Genomic DNA, 24,006 nt, shown 5'->3' on the forward strand with positions numbered 1-24,006 from the left:
AGTTGGATATCTGTGAGTATAAAATATTTTAAACAAGCAGGACTAGACAGTCCATGCAGGAACAGGTATATTGTTCTTGACATGAGTATAAAACCCCCCTGCATGGATAACTGAGGGCCATGTTTTGGCTACAAGGTTATAAAGTTCTGCAATTATAGACTTTCTGCTGTGGATTGTTGCATTTGAAAACGTGCTATTTTTGTTGAAGCAGAATTCACAGGTAGATGTTCCCGTGCCTTCAGCATCTTGCAAGAAAAATGCAGCAGCTCTAGAGTGGCATACTGCAGTGCAAACCAGCAACTCATAAAGGAGAAAATAAGGAATCCGGATGAAATAGCAGCTCCAAAAATGTGATAACTTGTAACATATTTTAAAAACCTCTCTTTCCAGAAACGGCTCATAGATAGCAGTTCTCAGGAAAGTTACAAACCAGACAAGCTCATAGGAGAAATTGAATTCAGAAATGTCCGTTTCAGTTACCCATCCAGACCTGATGTTGAAGTAAGTGGTCATTTTGGATTAATCTACTGTACTGAAATTTTGAAGCCTACATCAACAACAACCTACTTGTTGTTGTTGTTGAAATGCATTCCTATCTTCAAGATTGTGCACTATTGGGGAAAAAAGTAATGTCCAAAGACAAAGCTCTAGATCTACTGCCACTGACTATGCGCTCACCGTTCTCCTCTGCTGGACAAAGCTAAGAATATGTGTTGCTCTTAGTCTGAATTTATGTGAACATGAGCTCTCATAATCCATATAAGATTTTTCAGTATCTGTCATTAAAACTTCCAGGCTTTACACAGTTAAACCAGGAAGTTTGCTTGTTCTTTCCAGTCCTTTGCTTGTTCTGAGTTGCTGTAATATCCCATCTGAAAAATGACCTGTGAGATATGCTTTACAACAATATGCCATCAAATGGATTTGAAACATATCATTGTAAATATACATTTGGAAGTCAAATGTTATTTTGGGCAGACTTAAACTTACTGTTCAATAAATATATATCCCTATTTTTTGCCAGTTAACTTCCCATAATAACTGTACTGTGCAGTGCTGTGCATGTCATCATGGTGGTCTACTTTTCTGGTGATTAATTTGGTTTGACCTCTCTACTATATTCAGCAGTTTATAATCTTTTGAAGACATTGGCAAAGCTGAAAGGAAAAGAGATTTGCTGCTGTTGTTACTTGATTAAGAAAAAGGTAGAAATAGGGGTTTCAGATGTCAACGACTAAAAGATGGACATACCAACTGAGGGGTGAGAAGGGAGACGTTCATATCACTGTGGCTGTTTCTTCAGATGGCTCTTCCCACCTCAGTCATCTGTGACCTGTCAGTTATTCATCAAATCTGTAGGGCTACTGAAGGACAGACCCAGAGCTAGGTTTTCTGCCAAACTGAAGTCAGTCAGCGCAATGAACCTTCTTTCCCTCTTGGCTCAGAACCCGGAAGTGACTGAGCAGGCTCTTCATCCTTCTTCTTAAAAATGCTATTCAGCCAATGAGCTCTGTTGTGCATCTGCATGTCGTGAGAGGGAGATAAATATTTTGTCATCCTTCCCAAATCTACTGAGTCAGCAGCTGTCCCTACTAAGAGTTTCAATTATTTAATAGAGCCAAAAGGAATCAGCAAAAATGCATAGAAGTTATCCACAATCCCTCAAGTGATTGATGCAGTGCAGTGTAATCTCTCCTGACCAGGCTAAACTAAATCAAAGAGATCTAAGGAACCTAGTTATTGTTTGTTTTAATCTTGCCAACACCTTGCCTGATAAAAGAAAGTTAGTGACTATTTGCCTCTGGAGAAATTATGGTATCCAGAATTTGTTCTTACTTGATAACAAAGGCACCGGGATATCAGCTGCTTAGAGATATAAACCCTGCTGGATGCAGCACAGGGAGAGGAGAGCAATATTGCAACTATTTTAATCTCTCATTGCAAAAACATGTGTGGGCAAAATTATAAATCAGCCTGGTATAAATAAAAGGAGTTCCCATAGCAGCCAAATGTTTTGGCAACTACGCAGCATTACTTCTATATGACATAGACAATCTTCCTAAATGTGATAATGGCAACAAAGATACCATTAATCTGTAAGTACTCCCCAGGTTTCTAAGGCAGTTAACAATAAGGACTGGGATTTATTAAGGGATTTCCAGCAGTTACCTTGTCAAAATAGCCATTTATATTCTAAAAATAGAAGAAAGCAGATTTGTTACCCAGCAATAATGTTTAGTACCTTAGAAATATTTTCCTGTGAGATTCATAACTAAGTGTTATGCCATTGTCTAAGTAGTGGGAAATGCAGGACAGCAGGATATATGAGTCTTACACCAGCTGTAAGACCCTGAGCCCGCTACCAGATTACACAAATTGGAGAAAATGAGCTATCAAGTTTGGAGTACTGTGGCTGTGTCTGTATTAGTTGATTTGAGTGTGCTGAGGAATTTTCCCAGGCACTGGAATGCTATGGTCTATGCAAGGGAACTCCTAAAATGTTTCTTGGCATGAACTTGGCCTATTTCTGTTATCAATCTTCTCAAATAATTCCCAGGCTTGGTTTGCTAGCCACAAGGATCCGGGGACCATTCCCAACAGGCAGGTTGCATGTAGCCATCCAGTTTCAAAGGCTAATATACTTCACAAGTGTAAATGCAGGATCTTTCCTATGAGTGACCCAGAACATTTCCAGATACAATTAACTTACTAATATTGCCATACCTTCAGACTGTGTCCCTTACTACTGCCCTGATTATTGCTACACTTACCTTGACAGACTGTTCTCTAGTCAAACTTGTCAAACTAAGAAATATATTTTATTTAAATTTTTTTCCCAGATCCTCAAAGGTCTAAACTTGAAAATTCAAAGCGGGAAGACCATTGCTTTAGTTGGTGCCAGTGGCTGTGGAAAAAGCACTGTAGTTCAGTTGCTGCAGAGATTCTACGATCCCATCGAAGGAGAAGTGAGTGCCTGCAAGTGAGCTGTGAAAACTGAGAGCTATTAGGCTAAGCACAGGTTTCCCATATTGACTGAACCTTGATTTTTATTTTTATTTTTTATTGAGCTTGACCACATCTCCGCGTAGTTCAGCATTTACACAGTTAAAACTTCAAATTACCTATCTTCTCTTGGCTTGAATTCATTATCCTCCTTCTTTAGTACTATGCTAGAAGCAGTAAATACCAACAAGCTTTGAATAGATGCAAGATCTGAATTTAAATGCTGATTGTTGATGAAAATAATTTTAAGGTACTGTAAACTTTTTTGAGCAAACAGTGCTCTGCTGTATTTTGCCTCCATTTCATTGAATGTAAACTAAAACCTGGAGTTTTCCTATTTTAAATGGTTGTTTTCTTGGCTCTAACCCACAGCAAAAGTTTCCGTCATTATGCATTGTATGTTTTCTCCACCACTAAACACTAGATCTGGTCGGTAAATGGTAAATGCTTCTCATGTGAAACTTCCAAAGGAAACAAGGAGAAAAACAAACAATATATTTTGAAGGAAAATGTTCTTTTTATACTTAATATTTGAAGAATGCTGCTTAGTAGGGAACTAGGTAAACATTGCAAATATTAAACTCTGAACTATCACTACATAATGTATCAAGACCGCTACCTATTATCAACACAGTGGTTTCTTAAACTCTGTTCATTTCCCCATGCCTCAGTTTGCTGACCTTCCCTGTGCTAATATCAATACTCACAGGACTACACTGCAAATGATCTAGGTTAAGAACAACTTTCCTTTCCTTTTTAGTCAACTTGGATTATTTCTTTGATTTGGTGTAAAGCACAGCCACAGAGGCAATTGTGTAGCCACAACTACTAGAGCAGCAAACAGCAAACTGGCACAGGAGCATGAGAAAAGGGTAAAAAGTATACTGGGAAGAGAGAAAACTCTTAAGGCAGCTTGGACAGGATAGTTATCGGTGGGGAAAAAAAAAGAAGGGAAAAACCCCAAACCTCTAATGTCTTCTCTGCTGCTCCTCAACATTTCCTAGCTTGCACAGCAAATGGAAAAACTACAGTTTTACAGTTGTAACTTCTCCCCCAATGTAGTTTTCTGACAAAGACCTTTTTTTTCTTTTTTGTCCTTGCAGCTTATAGTTAAGTCAAGTAATAGTAATGAATCAATTTATTGTAAACAGAATGCACTTCCTCAACTTCTTTGACATATGCTTTTCCTCTCAGATAACCTTAGACAGTCGGGATATTCGGACGCTAAATGTAAAGTGGCTACGAGAAAATATTGGTATCGTGAGCCAGGAGCCTGTTTTGTTTGCAACAACAATAGCTGATAACATCCGCTATGGCCGAGAAGACATTTCTGATGCTGAAATTGAGCAAGCAGCCAAGGAAGCCAATGCTTTTGACTTTATATCTAGACTGCCTGATGTGAGTTCATTAACTTCTTTTGAGTGTAAGAATGAAAGGTCCATTTAGGTTGGTGTTCAGTTTCTCAAAGGGAGCGCATGGTAATTCCAGTTGTAGTATAACTTCTCAAAATAGTCTTACAGCCTCCAGCAGCTTTCACTTTAGGGACTTTCTGGACTAGGTATTGTGTCTTCCTTTGAAGGCAACCAAGTAGATTTGTGTCTAAGTCTCGAAAAAACATCAATGCCTTAACTCAGGAGAAGGAAAGCTTCACAGCTGTATTGCCATCCCTGCCCATCTCATAAGGCATGGGAAGAGTTGGGCTTTTAAAGAGAAGATCCAGAAATCCAAACCTTTTGCCAGGAGCTGTCTGCACATTCAGTAGTAAATGGAGGGTGGAAGTAAATAAGTATGCCCCGAACCAAGGCCATTTCTAGCATCTCCGTCTGCCTGAGATTCAGAGCTTTGAGCCCTCTCCTTGCAGTAGGTGCCTTACACGTTTCGGGGTGGAGTGAGAAGAGATCAATCATTCAAAACACATCCTTGGAAATGGATGATGATATGTTCCTTCCTTTTGGCCCTGCAGTTAAAGAGGTGCAGAAAAAGTGCCCACCTGGGATTTGATTTCAAATTCTTCTTCTACCTCAGAGAGCTCAGCCATCACCTTTCAAGCATGTGCCATTTCTAGCGTGTCAGTCTTCTTCTCAGGAAGAATTATTTGATCATACTTAAACAGCTATGTAATAAAAGACTACAGTGGACTTTGAGGCTTGCCACTTTGGAGTGAGTGATATAGTCAGTAGAAACCAGAGGCAATGTTATAGGTCCTGGTGCATCCCTATGATCCCAACCCTGTTGAAAATGTAGGTAGTCATCAGTAAATACAGAGATGCCTTTTATAAGTTTGTGTCGAGAAAATGCAGAGTTTGGAGCACTCTCTGAGCGAGCAGTAAAGATCAAGACTTTAAAGAACCATAAGCTCAAAGGTAGGCATGTAAAGTATGAAATGGGTATAGGAGGACTTGGCTAAGGGCTAGATGGATGGAAATAGCTGCATGTTTGCTTTGCCCATGCTCAAGTCAGCCGGATAAAGCTACCTCTTGTCTAGAAGCTGAGTACTTATGATCACACAGGGATGTGAGGATTTCATTTGAGACATCCCATAACTTCTGTTTTGCTTTCTCCTTTCTCAGAAATTTAACACCTTGGTAGGGGAAAGAGGGGCTCAACTGAGTGGAGGACAGAAGCAACGAATAGCGATTGCCCGTGCCCTAGCAAGAAATCCCAAGATTCTTCTTCTGGATGAAGCTACATCCGCACTAGATACTCAGAGTGAATGTATAGTGCAAGCAGCTCTTGATAAGGTAGGAATCACATTATTGAAGCTACCAGTCACCATGAATAGGTGCCACAGCACTTCAGAAAAACTAACATATAATTTTCAGTTCAGGTTTCCAGGGAAAAAGGACACTGGGATCAAGAACACTGGAAAATAAAATTTGGATGAATGCTTCAATTTTGGTGTTTTAGCAGAGTTTAAACAATCAAAATTTTACTTGGGAATAATGTCTTTGGGGGTTTTTTTTAGCGTTATTACTAATTACCAATACATTACGGTAATTAGTAACTGTAACTTGGGTCTCTTGCACTCCCTTCCTCAAATCACAAATGTACTTTTGCTGATAAAATAATAAGGCAGGGTATGAGGACCAAATGGACTTTGCCAGGTAGATTAATAGAAATGTATAGTACAATATTCCTAGTATTCATTCTTAATTGAACTGGTGCTTTGTAATTTTTGGAAAGCTCTTGGCATTTAGCCATTTTCTTTCTTCACAAAGACTGAATGCAAATCACAGAACAAAATCAGAGCCAGTTAAAATATGGAGTCTCTGCCCACCTCATGCTTCTGTCAGTCCCCCAGCTCTAGGGTGGGTGCTGCAGACCAGACCTGTTGGAGCTTGTACCTGTGCCTCTGTCCCATCAGCTTATGGTCCCTTCCTTGCAGCCACCCTTCATCAGCTGTTTCCACCAAGGTGTAGTGAAGCTTAAAGGCTTTGATTAAAAAAGAACTTAATAGTTGGGCTGGAATGCCTTTTCATTTACCTAGTATTTATCTTAATGTACTTTTAAAAGACAGGTGAAAAAACCTGCCTTTCATTTCAGAGGTTGTGCACAGATATGTGTTACAAGTATGGCTCAAGGGAAATACAGAATTTACCACCTTCAATGCCAGTTAGTTTAAATCTGAGGTAAAGTGTAGCTGTTGGTTATATTCGCGTGAGTATACTGGTATTATTAGTATTGAGGTAACATGGATACAAACCCAATATTCATCCAATTAATTTGTACATAAATTATACTGTTGCTGCAAAGTTAAGCACTGAAATTTGCCATTTCAGCCATAATTGACCTTCATTCTGCATGTTCTTTAATTCCATGATCAAATACTAACCTTTTCCAGAACCTTATTGCTTCATTTACTGCATAACATAAAGGGAGATCACTCAATTAAGGGGACTGTTCTGTATACTCTTTCTCATCCTTCAGCATGTTCTCAGAGCACACCAAAACGAGCCCTGAATCATAACTTGCTCACCTTTCCACAGCTTTTGATGTCCATCAGTGTAGTCCCCAATTGGGATTTACAAATTTCTTCTCAACATCCCTCAGTGGAAAAAGTGATGCTAATATCCTTCATTATTTTTACAGTTGAGGAGCGGTGCTTCCAACCTCACAAATGCACACAGTTTCTGAGCAGCTGTACGCAGATGCTTGAGGCCTGCTGTTTTCTGAAAACTTTGCATCTTATAGAGCATTTTGCTTCTTCTGATCACAGCTCCCAACTGCAGTGGTGAAGGCTCTGCACTTCTAAGCATTAGGGTACAGGCATGAAAACTGCAGAGAGAAAGATCTGTGACAGATTTTGAGTGACTTGCATCAGATCCATGAGAACTTGATGGCAGTTGTAGGGGAAGAATCCAAGTCTCCATGGAAGTGTTCATGTACTACCAAAACTCTCCTCATTTTCTCCACGTCCTTGTTCCTTGTACCTCTATGATGTACAACTTCTTTAGCAAGTAACTTCCAGCAGGCTTCTTGAATACAGAACATATTTGCTGCATGAGGTCCCCTTGGATTTCTCCTCCTGTTCCCAAGCCGCCATCTGCTACAGGTGTCAGCAAGGAGGGAAGACGCGCTCTCCAACAGCCACAAGCTGGCAAGTGCTCGTGTGCTGCATGAAGACTGTGTGTACCAGGGGTCTGCATGTAGGAGCTGAAGAGGGATGGAGCATGTAACCTGCAGACAGAGGCTTTGGCAACTCTGCCTGCCAAATCCCATTTGAGATGTAGCTTATTTCAAAAGACTGGGAGAGAGCTTTAGTGAGTGGCTAAAACCCATTTCTGAGCCCAGATATGCTCCACTCCTCTAGGCTTTTTCTGCTAAAACTTGTCAGAATTCTGTCATGTTTAATGTTATATTTCAAAAAATATGCATGGACAGTATATGAAGAAAATATTCTAGCTTTATTTTGAGAAAATCTAACTATTTTCACTGAATTTCCCTCCCATGTGTGCATATACCTAGAAACACTTTATGGTCAACATTTGCTCAAACGGTTCAAGTTTGTTAAAAAATCAAATAACTTTAATTATAGCTTTTAATATCTGAATCACCTGTCTAATAAGACTAATGTGGTTTTCTCTGTCTGAATTAGGCACGTGAATGTGTCCTTAGACTGTTAAACAAGAGGCATGAAACCAGGAAAATAAATCTTTGCTTTTAGAAGAAAGAATTATTTTTAAAATTTGGATTTATTTTATGGCATAAATACCTCAAATAACTTTTTTTTATTTCTGTGCTCTTTTCTTGCATGGTTTGTTGTAAATTGGTTTTGTTGTTTTTCTGTAAGGCTCGGACTGGACGGACCACCATTGTGATTGCCCACAGACTGTCTACCATCAGGACTGCTGACACTATTGCAGGACTTGAGAAAGGCGTCGTGGTTGAGCAAGGAACACACAGTGAACTCATGTTGCAGAAGGGAGTCTACTATTCTCTTGTAATGCAGCATGTAAGGGCAAATTCATTTATTTTCTTTCTCCATTTCACAGAGTTATGAAATGCTGGTATGTGGAGCCATTTTCTCTCTGCAGTTCCTGCATATTGTCCAGCTGCCCAGTCACTCTAGTCTAGGTACGGACACAGGCTTGGAATTCTTGGGGGTTTTACCCGTGAAAGTGTTTCACATTTGCACAATCCAGTATGTCAAAAACATAAGTGAGTGGAAGGCAGGCTACATAATTATGGCATAACCACAGAACTGTTGTATTCCAGGTGGATTCCATAGACTGCTAGAAGAGAAAAGGCAGGGGAATTGGGACCAAATACTCTACTGCTCTGTCATTACAAACTGAAATATATATGGCCTGTAGGCAAATATATATGGCCACATGAATGAAACAGCAGTACCCATGAGAAAAAACATTTACTTTTCCTTCTCCCTACTCAAATTGCCTTATGATTGTATAACCTGGATTCTCACTAGGATTGTAGCGATAATGTTCAAGACGATGGGACATCAGAAGGAAGTGAAGACATAGGGTCTGAGGAATATGAGGAAAATGACAGAAATGATCTTGTGGGTGAGATGACTCTTCAAGACCGTTTTGAAGAATCGGTGATCTCTGGGAGAGGCAGCATTCGAAGAAGATCCAGCAGATACAAGAGCAATAGGAGCTCTTCTAAGAAAATGTCCTCTGGAAAAAAGAAAACAAAAGAGCTGGAGGTTTGTATTAAAACTTTAGACAGAGTTTTAGTGATAGCATGTAACTATAAACACAAAGCGCACAATTTTAATCACTTTTATATAGCTGACTTGCATGCAGTCTTTACTCTGATATAATTACAGTCAGTACTCACCAGGCTGAGTATTTGTTCTAGGAATATGGGGGCAATGGTGTACATCTTACCAAAAAATCTTTATTTTAACACTATTGACTTAGTGTGGAGCTATAAAAAAATCTTGATATGTGTCACTGATGTTTTAATACCATCTAATTAAAACAAGTTGTGAGATTTCATTTGGAGGATTCTGTACTATTGCAAATACAGGTGGATAATGTAATCCCTGGGGTGTGCATACTAAGTTTTAAGACATTTTGGAATATCATATTAGATTTATGTCAGGAAAAAAAAGAAAAATTAATATCCTAATATTTTGAAGTAAATTCTAAATTAAAGAACCATCATTCTCTTTTCTCCCTCTTAGTATATGCTTTAAAACATCCAGTTCTAGAGGTTTTTATTTGGATAAAACAATTCAGTTGACAAATGTATAGAAATAAATGTCACATAGCAAGTTGAGGTTTTAGAAACGTAACTCCGTTTTCTCAAAGTTGAGTAAACCTTGTTCATGGCAATCAATAGGAACAAATTTCTGGTGGACTCTGGATCAGAGTTTGGATAGGCAGCTCAATAGAAACTTGGTTTTGTTTTTTCCTCTTTTGTACTGCCTGGACTACAGCAATTTTTTTCATTAAATATATTGGAAGAGTTTTTTGGCATTTTTTGGGTTGGGGTTGGTTGTTTTTTTTTTTACCTTGAAGCTTGAAATGAAGAAATAAAATAATTCTGAAGTAAAACCGTGAATCCTTTTAAATCTATGGGAGTTAGGATCTCATCTGTAATATGCCATCTGATTATTTTAAAATACTTATAGAAGGCTTAGTGTAATTTGTATCTATTAATATTTCTTCTCACTAAAATATAGCTTCCAGCTAATACATATTTCAAATATTATGAAGAAGCTGAATCCATTCCTATTATCACAAAAAACCAAGAAGTTATGCAAGTTCAAAAGATACTTTTTGTCTGTGTATTAATACTGGTTAAGACCTCAGAGGAAGTAGTGGAAGTAGTGAGTGTTCATGCTCAATACTTCAATATTCATCACATTCACAAAAAAATTGAGAAATCAGTGGTTGTAATTCCTTCAGAAAGGTCAGGCTACTTTTATGGTTGAGGCTAGCCACCCTCATTCAGCGTTTGAAACATGGTATGAAATAACCAGGAAGCAAGAACAACTGAATCGTAATCCTGCCTAATAGTTTGTCTATCATTTCCAATGTTTTCATTTTTCACTTTTCCAGAACTCCCGGTATGGAGGCATAGGCGCTTGAATAAATTAGTAAAGCAAAACGGGGCATTTTTGTACTTTCAAAGGAGATGCAGGCTAACTGACTGTTACATATGCCTCTTTCATGCTTTTGGTAATGATGCGTGGACTATTGTTTGCAAAAGAGAAAGATGACCCCTCTACCCAATTGCATTACTGCCAACCCACCAGCATTTAGCTGAACTGGAGGGATCTTTTCTGTGCTCTGAACAGTGAGGCTTTTAGTTCTTTATAAAGATTCGAGTGTTAGCTGCTATTCATGGTGACCAGTCCTATCTGACTTTCAATGAACTTTCCTGGCCTTTCCTCCCTCATGACTTAGCCTTTTGATAAGTTTTTTGCCTCTGAGCTTTTACAGTGCAGTTGAAGTTCTAGGATATGAAACAGCAAAGCTGCAGATATCCAGCATGTTTGCTCACTGCAAGTGCACAGAGAGAGCTTTCAGTAGTTTACCAAGACACTTCACTACTCAAAGCCTAATGAACACCCACTGTCTGGAGAATTTAATGTTCTGCAACTTTCTGAGGAAAACTTGCATCTTGCCCTCTCCTGCAGGAAGAAAATCGCCCTGCTGTGCCTTACTCAAGAATCCTGGCTCTGAACAAACCTGAGTGGCTGTATATACTGCTGGGAATGATTGGTGCTGCCATCTCAGGTGCAGTCCATCCTGCATTTGGTGTTATATTTGGAAAAATCATTGGGGTAAGTATTTTTGGTTGAGTGTGGGGTTTTTTGGTTTTTTTGCAAATGGAAGTTGCAGTCCTGAACCTCCCTCATGCTCAGCCAGTTCTCCCTATTTAAGACTTTGGGTGGGATTCACTTGTATAAATAGATCCAGTGAAAAATGGTGAAAGTTGGTGAAGTGACCCTCTAGAGGCATCTTACTAGCAGAGGAAAAGGGGAACAATAGTTGGAGTTGGGGGAACAAACTAAAAAAGTGTAGCTGGACTGTCTTCTGCTCCTTAACAGAAAGTTAAGGAACTGCGGACTGATTTCAGGATCTAGGATACTTGCTGTAACAGAAGTTGAAGTAGACAAGCTTCTTGAGATGAAGGCTGGTTTATGTAACTGGCACTCATTGTCTTTCTACTCATTTTTGTCGTTTGTTTTTTTTTTCCCCAAAAGGCTTTTCAAGAAACGGATCCAGAAAAGAGGAGTAAAAATACTTTGGCACTTTCTTTAACGTTTCTTTTACTTGGAGTGATTATCTTAGCAGCCTACATAATCCAAGTAAGTGTCACCACACTGAAATGTTGAAAGTTCTTAATTCCCCAGAATACTGCAGGTATAACTCATATCAACACAATCTGAAAAGCAAAACACCAAGGAGAGCTTACAAAAACAAGCAGAAGTGCCAAGGTTCTTACTGAGATACATGGATTTTATGGATGTGTTTACTTAAAGATCGTATTTGCTGTTGGTTTAAACAAGCCCCTGAAGGCAGTGTGGATTCACAATGATTGAAAGCCTTAGAAGTCAAAGTTGAGACTGACATTTCGTATTGACAGTCTATAGGCTCTTGTCAAGGTAAGTATAAAGTAGTCTCTTTCTGTAGCAGAAATGTCTTTTAAACCATCGAGGAAACTCCACAGTTTTCTGTTCTCCTATAACTGCTCCATGGCTTGCAGGAAACAATTACTGCTCATTGATGTCCATAACATAAAATCCATTGGTATGACTGCTGTGAGTAAACGTCTCCAGTAGCAGAGTAGGGAGGCCGACGACTAGGTAAGAGTAATATATCTTCTTCTAGCGCTGCTGGGGCATACTAATAAGGATTTACAAAAAACTCCTCCTGCCTTCTTTGCCGTGTTGCTTCCTTTCTGTAGGAAAATAGAGTTCCAGATTCCAGGAATGTGAATGGCACTTTTCCCAAGACTTATGTATGCACAGGGGATCATAGAAGACTTTTCAGTGTCATTGCTTTTGCTGTGTGGCTTTCTAAACAGCGTAAAAGCATCAGATGAGAAAATGTGACTCTCTATCCTCTCCAGGGGTTCATGTTTGGGAAGTCTGGGGAAATGCTAACAATGAGACTGCGCTCTTTGTCCTTCAGAGCATTACTTCAGCAGGTATGAATTATGCAGCTAGGGTATCATGAAAATCAGATGGCTTTTGCAGATTGTTACAAAGTAAACGATGGGTTTTAATTGTGTGGTCTAGCGAAAAGAAAAAAAACCATGTCTCTTCTACCACTAGCTTAGGAAAAAGTAGTACTTTTCTGAAAATCTCCTAATCCATGTGTGATTTGGCTCAGTGCTGCTACTGAAAATAGTCTAATTTTGAAGGAGTGTCATTGCAAGTGTGCATATATCTGGCATGCTTACATGCACACAATTTGCAGCTGTCTGTGTGTGCAGAATGACCAAAAAAAGTTTAATACCCCTTGCTTGAGTGGTCATGAAGCAAGTATGTAATATATAGATTTAACTCTATTTAGTTATTTAGATTTAAATCTATATACTGCAATCCATAGCAAATAGACAATCTGATTATATTTTATTGTAAAAAAATCGAATCAAATTGCCTATTGCATCAATAATTACCCATGAGAAGAATGCCTTCCTCTTAATTTTTGTAATTTCATGTTACTTGCATAGAAGGTTTGAGAATGCATAACTTGGCACCCCACACACCAGTTGGGGACAAGAACCAGTGTCTTCATAGAAACATCTGAAAAGGATTGGGAGAGGGAAAATTAGTGATTAATAAATAAATAAATAAACCTTGCCATAACCGTTGGCAGTAAAAGGACCTCATTTCCTTCCTGTATGTACCAATATAGATGAGCAGTTGCTCTTTATAGTTAATGGAATAGGTAACTTGTAAGAAGAAAATAGTTAACCTCTGCAGGCCTAAGGAAGGACTGAGTAAAAGGAATTTATGATAAAAGTTTCTAAATAGGCACATTCAGAAGAAAACCACATCACTTTGACTGTGAACAATTACAGGTTCACAAGAGAATAATACTTTTTTAAGCTTTTTCTTTTCATTTACTTGGAAGATGCTGACTACAGAGGAAGAATATTGGCTGTATCGACTTGTACTTCCATTTCCCCATGTACTACCTGAGCTGGAAATATTTGTTCATTTTAGTAGTAATCCTCATAAATCTGAAATACGGTAAGAACATGTAATTTTCTGAAACAAAAATTAGTGTATTTTCTTGCAGGAGATTGGATGGTACGATGATCAGAAAAATGCTGTCGGTGTCCTGCTAACTCGGCTTGCTACAGATGCTTCCCAAGTCAAAGGGGTATGCTGATTCTTTTGGATTGCTTTTTTAAATATTTTTTTCCCTTACAAATATTAACTGCAGTTGTCAAGGGACACTAAAATTATTTCAGAACACAAGGTAGTAACTGTACCCCGTAGACACGTTTATATAGCATGCTGTTGACACCTGGGAAATGGCTTCCCAGTTAATTTATAAGAACTATCAAAAATACAGCAGATGTTCTTGTACGTTTCATTTCCACACCCGTGCAAGTCTTTAATACATAAGAATATGATACATAATAATACATAAGAACTCTAGACCACTTCATCATGCAAAGTGAAATCTGCATGTGTGCTGAGGACCAGAATCGGTGGGCCCAGGTTTTTACACCCTATGATGGGTGTCACCTGAATGCCGTGAAGAGGTTGCATCTGCAGATGATACAAACCTTTACGGACCTTAATGAAAATAAGTCTTCTTCCCATCTCCACCAAATATGCCTCACACACAAGCAGACCAAACAGTTATAAATGGCCCAGCATTAATAAAGAACGCCAGAGAGGGTGATAGCTAAAGGAGGCAATGATTCAAGGCACTGGTATGAGAGACGTGGCCACTGGCCACTGGCAGGAGCATATGGCAAATTCTGCACAGTTCCTCCTACTACTCACTTCATCAGCAGCCCCTGACAATCTGCCAAATGTCTCTGTTTCTTCCCTTCTCCTTGAAAAAAAAAAAAATCACTGCGAGACTTGTTGGGGAAGAGTTTACTGGTTTGTTTTAAGATGTCTGTTTCCTTCAAATTTGTACATCAAAAACCCTTTAATCCCTACATTTTTCAGTCTTCATACATTTTCATTTCTCTGTCATGTCCTCCTTCTTTATGGGCCTGTAGTGAGAAAATAGTCTTTGACAAAACTTAGTCATTTTCATCTTTTAAAGCTCCAGTTTTGCTTCAGTGGCATTGAACTATATCACCCTCTCAGTGGAGTAGAAAAGAGGGGTGCACAGGGTCCCCCAACTACAAAAACCAACTAAGGGCATGAATTGGTCTCCAAAGATATTGTGTTCTCTGAAGCACTACAGAGCATCATTAAGTGCCATGCCTCATGCTGCGCTGGCTGAGGTTTCCAAATCCATCTTTATGTGCAGCCCCTAGAACATATGGCAACAATTCACCTTGGCGTTGGTTTAATTATTACTATTTTAAATTTCATTGAACATGAAAAGTCTTCTCAGGGCAGGAAAGTCTTTGGCAAAAGAGAGAAGAATTTTTGCTTCCCGCCCAAGGATTTTTGTTTTTTCCATCAAGCCAAGTTTTGGAAGATGAACTATTTCTGCAGGGCTGTTTTCAGACCTTTTTTTCTGTATATCAGAGCCCACCCGGATGCTGGAAGCTAATCATCTCTCATTTAAAAAGTTCTTGATGAAAATGTTACGCAGGCTGGGAGGAGATGAGTTCTTCAGTATGAGTTCATCTTTCCCATTCATTATCCCACCGAGATAAAACATTTCTGAAGGATGTCCAAATCCAGATCTTTTTCTGAGAACCCAGCCCCAGGTGCAGCAGTATGAGAACCTGAAGATCAGTAGTTTCCACCACCATTAGCGGGGTGGGTCAACGGATGGCTGTCATTACAACAAAGCCCCTCTTGCCTAATGCTGGGCACTCAAGTGCCCTACTGTGACAGAGGCCTCACTATTCTGTGCCTCAGGTCGTACGGACAGTCCCAGATACATATTTCATTACACAACTATCATGACCAACTGTTGAAACTGCTTTAACCTGGCCTTGAAGGCCGGAATGCTGGTAAGTGTGAGGAATGTGTAGGAACAGTTACATAAGTAGGTGCATAATGTCCATACACGTGACCACACATAGTTTCATTTTCCGGCTGAACCATTGGCCTTGACTGTATAGCAATTTGATGTGCTGATATAAGTAACAAAAATAAAATCTAATGACGGATATTTGGGGGTTTCTGGGGTTTTCTTAGGCAACTGGAAGCCGACTTGGGCTGATGGCTATGACCGTCTTTACCCTTCTGACTGCCATCATTATTGCTTTTGTATACGGTTGGCAGTTAACTTTGCTTACCCTGGCCTGCATTCCTTTCATTGTTGCTACAAATGCTGCAAAAGCTAGCTCTGTGTCTGGTCATGCTGCAAAAGATCAAAAAGCTTTGGAAGAGGCTGGAAGAGTAAGTTCTCCAATTTTAACTACAGCGTTATGGTGTGAGATCACTTTTAAGGACAACATTGTAGCTGTATTACAACTGACTCAGTTATCCAAGATAAATTAAGGGGGGAGAGGACAGGACGGGGTGGGGGATGAAGGGAATGTTTATATATGCCCAAGAAAAGCAAAACATAGATAACACAAAACATCTGTAAGTTAGGCTATAAAAATGCATTTGAAAGTCTCCATAGCGGATTTCTGGGCAGGGACAGCTGTAACAGCAGCAGCCCCAACACTCATGTGTCTTGTGCCTAGGGTGAGCAGTGTAGCTCTGCTCTGTGCTGTGCCGGGCTGAGCTACTGAGCCCTGACGTCGCTGCTTTTTCATTCCGCCATAAAATAAACACATGGGTTAGGGCAGCGACCGCTGGCACTTCCCACTGCCAGCTCTGTCTTGTGACTGTGAGTTGAATAATCTCATTGCTTGGGGCTTTCCTTCACCTGGTAATAGACCTTGATCTCCTCTCTTAGGCAAGCACTTTCTGATCTAAAATAATAAATGCTAGAGAACAGATTGAATGTTTAGGAGATATGTTGTAGGTTGGAGTTGTAAAGGATTACCTTTCATTTGTTTTATCTCCCAATTTAGATTGCAACAGAATCAGTTGAAAACATAAGAACTGTAGCTTCACTGACCAGGGAAGAAGCATTTTATGAAAGATACATTACTAGTTTGAATGGCCCATATAGGTAGGATCTTTTTTCTTTAATAATTCTTTATTTGTATATTTTAGTCTTTCAGATTAATCGCAAATACATTTCTTGCAAACTATCCAATACCCAAAAGACAGGGAAGGATGTCAATAGCTGTTTACATGGTTTTGAAATTTGTTCACTTGGTGTGTTTTAATACACATCTTTTTGAATGTGAGTGAAGAAAATGTTTGCAGGATTTGCCTTTTCATTATGCAAACACTTTACAAACAGCATTCTCTGCATTTGTGTTACAGAATATTGTGTTTGCCTGTGTATGCCAAGAATGTAGGATATACGTTAACCCCATTTCAGTGTATTGCACTGATAGTAATTAACTCAGGATTGATAGTTAACTCCCATACCGTACCATTTATAAGATAAACCAGTTTTATTCCCCTGATATGACTTGAAACCTTGAAATGAACTTCATATGTTCCCCTTTGACCCACTACATCCCATTGACCTGTCTCCACTGAAACACATTTGAATCACCATGCCAGATTTTTCTAGCTTCATTTTATTTAAACAAAATAGCCCAAAATATAATTTATTTCTTTCATCCTTCAAGGTAACTAACGTAAACAAAGGCATTGAAGACATTGAAGGCATTGTATAATCCGTCCTCAGCCAAAACACTGTTAAAATTCAGCATGTGATGAACTGGTAATACCCCAGATATAGGCAGGTGCTCAGCCTGGATTGTCACAAGTCACTGCTTTACAGCTCAGACTAGAAAGGAGATTTCAGTTTCCTCAGAGAGCGTCTTAAGCCATGAGGCAGCGAGTCCTCCAGACTCTGATTTAGTATGCATTCAATTAGCTACACAACATGAAACTTCTCCAGAAAGACAGACTGAGAAATAGAGGCTTAGTCTGAATCCTTGAGGGGATACGCAGTGATATGTCTCTATTCCAGATTGGAATGAAAGGTCTCTGCTCAGATGGGAAGACCTGATCGAAGCCCGCAGGTGGCTCTTAGACTGGTCTGGAGCCTGCTTGTTTTCTTAATAAAAAAGGTCATACGTGGTAGTTGTTAAATTTTATTACTTAACTGCTCTAGCGACCTGCCTTGCTGTAGAAAAACAAAGACAGACATTCAATATAGCATAACTGAGGATGAAGGATCTCAATGCTTTCTGTCCTAAGGGCAGTTCTATGTCACGATGTAGGGTACTTTTAGGGTCTGTTTGGTTGTGAGTGCGCATGTGTTCTGGGCTGATTTGTTGTGTTTTCAGATGGTGAGCTGTATTGCTTGAAAACTTTAACCCGGAAATCTGACCATCCCCAAGCCAGTGTCTGCTGTTTCTCTTTTGCAAGTTATTTATGGAAAATCTCTTCCTTTATCAGAGATTCTCTGACAAAAGCCCCTTTCTATGGATTTACCTATGGAGTATCTCAGTGTGCAAACTATTTTGTTGATGCAGCAGTCTTCAGGTTTGGGGCATGGCTCATTGCCCACTGTCTGAGCAACTTCGAAAATGTATTTATGTGAGTATACTTTATAAAATACTTTTTAAAAATTCAATACATGGACAGTGATTTCAGGGCATGCAAATTACTCCATCAAATTACAGAGGTAATGGGGCAGAGGCATTCAGGAATTCAGTCTGGCTAGAAGTGCAGTTTGGGCAGATGAGAGGCTTTGGGGAAAGCTGCGTATTCAGGCAGTAAAGCAGCAAGTGTGTGGTCACGCTCAGCACACCTACAGCAAGTCTTTGCTGTTTAATGTTTCTTTCAGGCAGAGGGTATTAAGTAGAGGAGTAATGTGACACACTAGTCATCTATAAATTATAGTAACAAATAGGATTTCTGATACTGAATGACATGTAGGGGGGTTGAGGAGCTCCAGAAATGTCAGTCTAGGGATGCTAAAAATCCTTATTCTGAAGGTTGATTTTACACATGAGAAAAAAGATGTGGTATTCTACCTGAAATGAATGATGCTTTGTCTTTGGTTTTAGAGTCTTCTCTTCTGTCATGTTTGCAGCTATGAATGCTGGTCAGTCTGCTTCACTAGCACCAGATTATGGCAAAGCTAAAGTGTCAGCCCAAAGAATCTTTCAACTTTTGGACAGAAAACCTCTAATTAACAGTTCCAGTGAAGAAGGGGAAAAATTGGTAATGTTTTTTGTAGTAGTTGTTGTTGTTTTGCATGGGTTTTGGTTGGGTTTTTTTTTCAGAAAAAATGTTGAAACATGCTAAATTAGTATTGTTTTATTGTCTGCGGCTGTATTCATAGCTTCATATTATTTTAGGGTGTCAAAAAAAGCCATAAATAAGTAGCAGTGACTTATTATTTTTTAATTTTTAAAAAAAATTTAAAATCCTCTCATGTCTAAACCAAAATGAAACTGACTTCAGCACTTGTCAAATTTCTGCATGAAATGCTTTCAGTTTACATGATCTAAAAGGATCCATCTAAGTTTAAAATGAGCTTCCAATGTAGATTTTAGATAATAGCCCCTACTCAGGAAACCATAATCCAGTTTCCATAACTAAGTTTATACATGGAATTTTCAGCCTTTAAAGGTACAAACACACTTACCTATCTTATTGTACCAGAGTCCTCCAGCACAGACATTGAAAGATTTAGCAGAAAGTGCCTGGTAAAATAAAATTTAAATGAAAATATTTCTAGTATAGACCTGACTCAAATACCAGTGATGCCTGCTACTTCAGCAAAGCAAAGCTTTGAGCCCATGAAATTAGATCATCAGCTGCTGTGAGAGCTGCAGTGCTGCTGCTAAATATGTAGGGCTGGCTCCTACCCCAAACAATAGGAGAGGCAAGTCCCTTTCTTCCACTTCTGCTAAGGAATTGGCCTGGTTAGAATGGCTAATTAACAGCTATCACTGATTTTTGGCTCACAGCTTGTCCTACATGCCTGTGAATCACTCACGAAGAGTTTAGCTTTGCTATCTTAATAGCTGATCTTGACCTTGTGTTACACTTGTTCAAATCGTGCTACCTGCAGCATGAGATCGAGAAAGCAAATGCTGTAGATTATATCGAGAATAGAAATGTCCTAATCACATGTGTCAGAAATGAACAATATTAACATCGCTTGTTTGTCTAAAGATTTTCGTTTCAAAGGTGAAGTGAAAAATAGATACAAGAGGTTTCTCCAGAAGGCTCTGCAGATAACCCATAAATAATTCTACACTCAATCCAATATGTAACTTACAAGAACTTGAAAAACAGTTCTGAAAAAATGCCTCCCAAACTTTCTTGTCAGTTCTCTCACTTTAAAACCTAAGTCTTACAAGTATTATAGTTAAAGCTAATAAATGCTAATTTGAGCATGTGAACTCTCTATTACTTTTCAGAGCAATTTTGAAGGCAACATTGAATTCAGAAACATCCATTTTGCATATCCAACAAGGCCAGAAGTTCAAGTTTTGCAAGGACTCAACCTGAAGGTTAACAAAGGACAGACACTGGCATTAGTAGGAAGCAGCGGCTGTGGCAAAAGCACATCCATTCAGCTCTTGGAGAGATTTTATGACCCTGTGGAAGGACAAGTGGTAAAAATATAGACTTGAGTGGCTATTAATAACAATTAAATCTTCAGAACTCTTTCTCTTCCAAGGTTTCAGAGGCTTTAAACTATCCTGCCAATATGCCTGACCAGATGCCTTTTTTAGAGGTGTGAGTTACTGAAGTTGTGGCTCCAGTGGAGCTGTAGACAAGCTCAAGACCCCTGTCATAGCCTGTCCCTTGCATTTGCCACACATACCAGCACAGGCACCCACGCTGGCACCATGAGCTAATTCAGGGCACAGATCTCACCAGGGAAGAGGATGGCTTTGTGAGACTGCATTGCCTCTCCAAAGCTGCTCACAGCCCGATCACACAGGGACATAGCATTCGTGTCACTCACTTGCCAATGGGTAAGACATCTCACTGATAGGAATTCACACATCAGGGACGTAGATACATGCTTCAGATGATGCAAATGTCATTCCACAGTGATGCTACTGCATCACCCTAAGAAAGTTGCAGTGGGCTTTTTGATCCAGGCCCCTTTAACAGGTGCAGAAAGTCCGAAGAAACCTCCTTGCAGGTTTTAAGATTGAGTTGAAGGCCTACAGCTGAGACTATTGTTGTGTTCAGTTTCTTAAGGATAAGATTTCCCCTGTGGTTCCTGGTGCTTCTGGTAGTCAGCGGGGCTGGAAGGACTGCTAAGCAGCCTGTGATCTGCGCTCTGTTTCTCTCTGCTGGGGAAATGGAAGCAAAAACACACACAAAATTAAAAACTAATGAAATGGAAGTATTTCACTTATACTGCTGGTTCTTTTTTCATTTTGCATGCAAAGTTTACTTGATTTCAGCTGGGAATGTAACACGCAACAGGCTTCATCTTGCAATTTGTGTTTCTTGTTTACAGTGTGTATCTGGATGAGCTCTGTAGTCAATTTGGCATAATTTTTCTGTTGCTTTTTCTAGTTAGCAGATGGATTTGATACCAGATCTTTGCATTTACGATGGCTGAGGTCTAGACTGGGCCTGGTGTCACAGGAGCCTATTCTGTTTGACTGCAGCATTGCTGAAAACATTCGATATGGAGACAACAGTAGGGTGGTTAGTCAGGAGGAAATTGAAGAAGCAGCTGAAGCAGCAAATATCCATACTTTCATTGAAAAACTTCCAGAGGTAAGAGACAGTGATCTTCTCTTCACAGTAAGATTAGATATTTGGAATGATATGGAAATATCTCAATAATGCTCACTTACATAGATCAAATTAAAAATAAACATTTTTGTTTCCCGTAGTATGACAAAATATAGCATTTATGATATAAAATGTCAGTGTGTTTTAAGCTTAAAATCATTCTGAGTTTGTGTCAAAAAAAGCCAATGTGTCAAAAAATTCCAATTGATAGAGTGTTAGACAAAGCAGAATATGAAGTGGGGGAAAATAAGAGGACACTCTATGTACAAATAAGTCCTCATATTTTTTTTTTCATTTTTTTGCTTTAACAGCTGAAACTTCTCAAGTTACTCTGAGAAACATGATTTTTTTTTTCCTAAAATAATTCAGTAAATCTATAAATGCTTTATTTCTAACTTGATGGGCATGCACAGGGAGTGTTTCTTCACAAATACAGATGAGCAATAATTCAAAAGTGAATGACATGGCATTTGACCTTCATTCCTGTAAATAATTTGGTTCTAAGAGGGAAAAATGCTTTGATAGTTTGCTTTTACTGTAGTTCTGTGTAACTCGAAAATGATGTAATGGTGCTGAAAATATTTCATCTTCATTACAACTAATGACATCTGGGACTCTTTATTCACAAGTAACAGAGTATCGAGTTCTTCATTTATATGTCAGTAAGTATTAAATCTCTAGTTATTCTTATGATAATATACTCATGGGCAGATATGTGGACACCACACCACCATATCAGTGGTGGTGTCGTTCAAGACCTATTCCAGTCTTTGGGAAAATAAATTTTCAGACAGGATATAAATAGGGGTGGCTGTAAGTATAAGTGTTTATAGCAGAATTGTTTATAAAACCTTACCTTTATTAAACCATTTGCATAATTATTTGCTTTCAAGGTGGAAATACCTAATCATTTTTATAGCCAGGTATAAAACTTTGCTTTTCCAATCTTCCTTCTCTAAGAATATTCACAGGCCTTATTTTTTAATTTTAAACATCCAGAAATATAATACTCGAGTAGGTGAGAAAGGAACACAGCTTTCTGGAGGTCAAAAACAAAGAATAGCAATCGCCCGGGCTCTGGTTCGTAATCCTGCTGTTCTCCTTCTGGATGAAGCTACCTCTGCTCTTGACACAGAAAGTGAAAAGGTGAGGAATGATTCTTATGTGAAATACGTATGTCCGTGTACAAGGTTAGTTGCTTTCTGTCAAAATCAATTCAAACATGTTGCAAATGCTCGGCTGTGAAACAACAGAGTAGGTGTATCGTGGTAAGTTTTCCAGCTGCAAGCTGTGAATTGAACCACATTGGGAAGCTGTGCATATCTACTAAATAGATGAGTAGAAAAATCCAAAACTTCAAGTAGAAAACAGCATGGGCAGCTGATAGTCTTCAGCTGTCTTCCCATTAGCTGTATTTGGTGGTAAATCCTATTAGCATTTTTGATGGTAAATACTGAATTTGTGGTCTGACCCAAACTGGATGCCCAAGAACCCACCTCTCAATGTCTCATGCTCATTTCATCAGTTTCATGACCTCAGTGAGAAACCCTGTTGAGTAAGTGTCTTGTGTGTGCACTGACTTGTATATCTGTGGGAGATACATTCAGGTGATAACAAAGAGTAAGAAATCAACTGTGATTCCTATGACAAGTGAAGGCTTTCCAGGTGCTAACAGCATTTTCATGACATCTGTGTGCAGATCGTCCAGAAAGCTCTCGATAACGCCCGGCAAGGTCGAACCTGCATTGTCATTGCTCACCGCCTGACAACCATACAGACTGCAGACATCATTGCAGTGATCCAGAATGGCAGGGTGGTTGAGCAGGGCACCCACAACCAGTTACTGGCAAAGGAAGGATACTACTATGCACTTGTAAATGCTCAAGTCTCTAATTAGTACTGTTTGCGGATTTTTTTTTCCTGCCATGAAAAGCTTACAGGGAATTAATGTTGGCTGCATCTGTGCTGATGGAGCAGGGACCATGTGTTGCCATCTGGTTGCTGTACTCTGCAGCCCTTGCCCCACACACCCATGCGGATGAGCAGTGTGTGCCCTGGGGTGGGTCATGGAAGGTACACAGGGCAGTCCTAGGACTGAATCTGCTGGGCAGTTCTGGGGATCGTGTGATCTGGAGGGAGCCAGACCTGAAGTAATCTCATCCACACCATAGCTTAGGTGGGGCACCCTGGTCGTCTTGCCCTCCCAACCCCCATACCAGGTGCCATAGACCAAGGGCATACCAGAGTATGACAGAGGTTAATCATCATGGACGAGCAGTGAGCTGGTGCTTGTTATTGCCCCTTAGCTGTCTTCAACAGCCAGATGCAGCCGTAAAGTCTTCTTAATTAAAGATGATTGTAAATTCTTACTGACTGCTGAGATTCCAAGTAAAGGCACTTGTATTAAGTCAAGAGTGAAGAGGTTGGATGCGTGGTTTTGTTGGGGTTTTTTCCCCACTTTATGTCACATTTCTAATATTACTGTGCTTCATAAATTTCTTGGAGAGTCAATATTCTAATTCAGACAGTAATTCTAAAGTTACAAGCTTTCCATATAGAGATAAACTGACACAAAAGATACCATTATTTTGCTTAGCATTTTTCAATTGCTGACCTAACAGTTT

At 39.4% G+C, this 24,006-nt stretch overlaps 1 protein-coding gene across 1 annotated transcript; it reads left to right on the forward strand.

The window, feature by feature from the left end:
• Window positions 1-390: 390 nt before the first annotated feature.
• LOC104490984 (multidrug resistance protein 1-like) lies at window positions 391-23,285 on the forward strand (the record flags this gene model as incomplete). Its single annotated transcript, XM_010133338.1, has 18 exons — window positions 391-501; window positions 2,841-2,966; window positions 4,198-4,401; window positions 5,574-5,744; window positions 8,294-8,455; window positions 8,930-9,169; window positions 11,114-11,260; window positions 11,684-11,788; window positions 12,553-12,630; window positions 13,731-13,814; window positions 15,776-15,979; window positions 16,606-16,706; window positions 18,059-18,199; window positions 18,673-18,829; window positions 20,038-20,235; window positions 21,158-21,364; window positions 22,382-22,528; window positions 23,082-23,285. Coding segments are annotated over 18 exons (2,781 nt in total), but the record flags the coding sequence as incomplete, so codon positions are not given.
• Between the last annotated feature and the right edge of the window lie 721 nt (window positions 23,286-24,006).

This window comes from Buceros rhinoceros, unplaced genomic scaffold (genome assembly GCF_000710305.1).
Source record: "Buceros rhinoceros silvestris isolate BGI_N320 unplaced genomic scaffold, ASM71030v1 scaffold12703, whole genome shotgun sequence".
Classification (NCBI taxonomy): Eukaryota; Metazoa; Chordata; class Aves; order Bucerotiformes; family Bucerotidae; genus Buceros; species Buceros rhinoceros.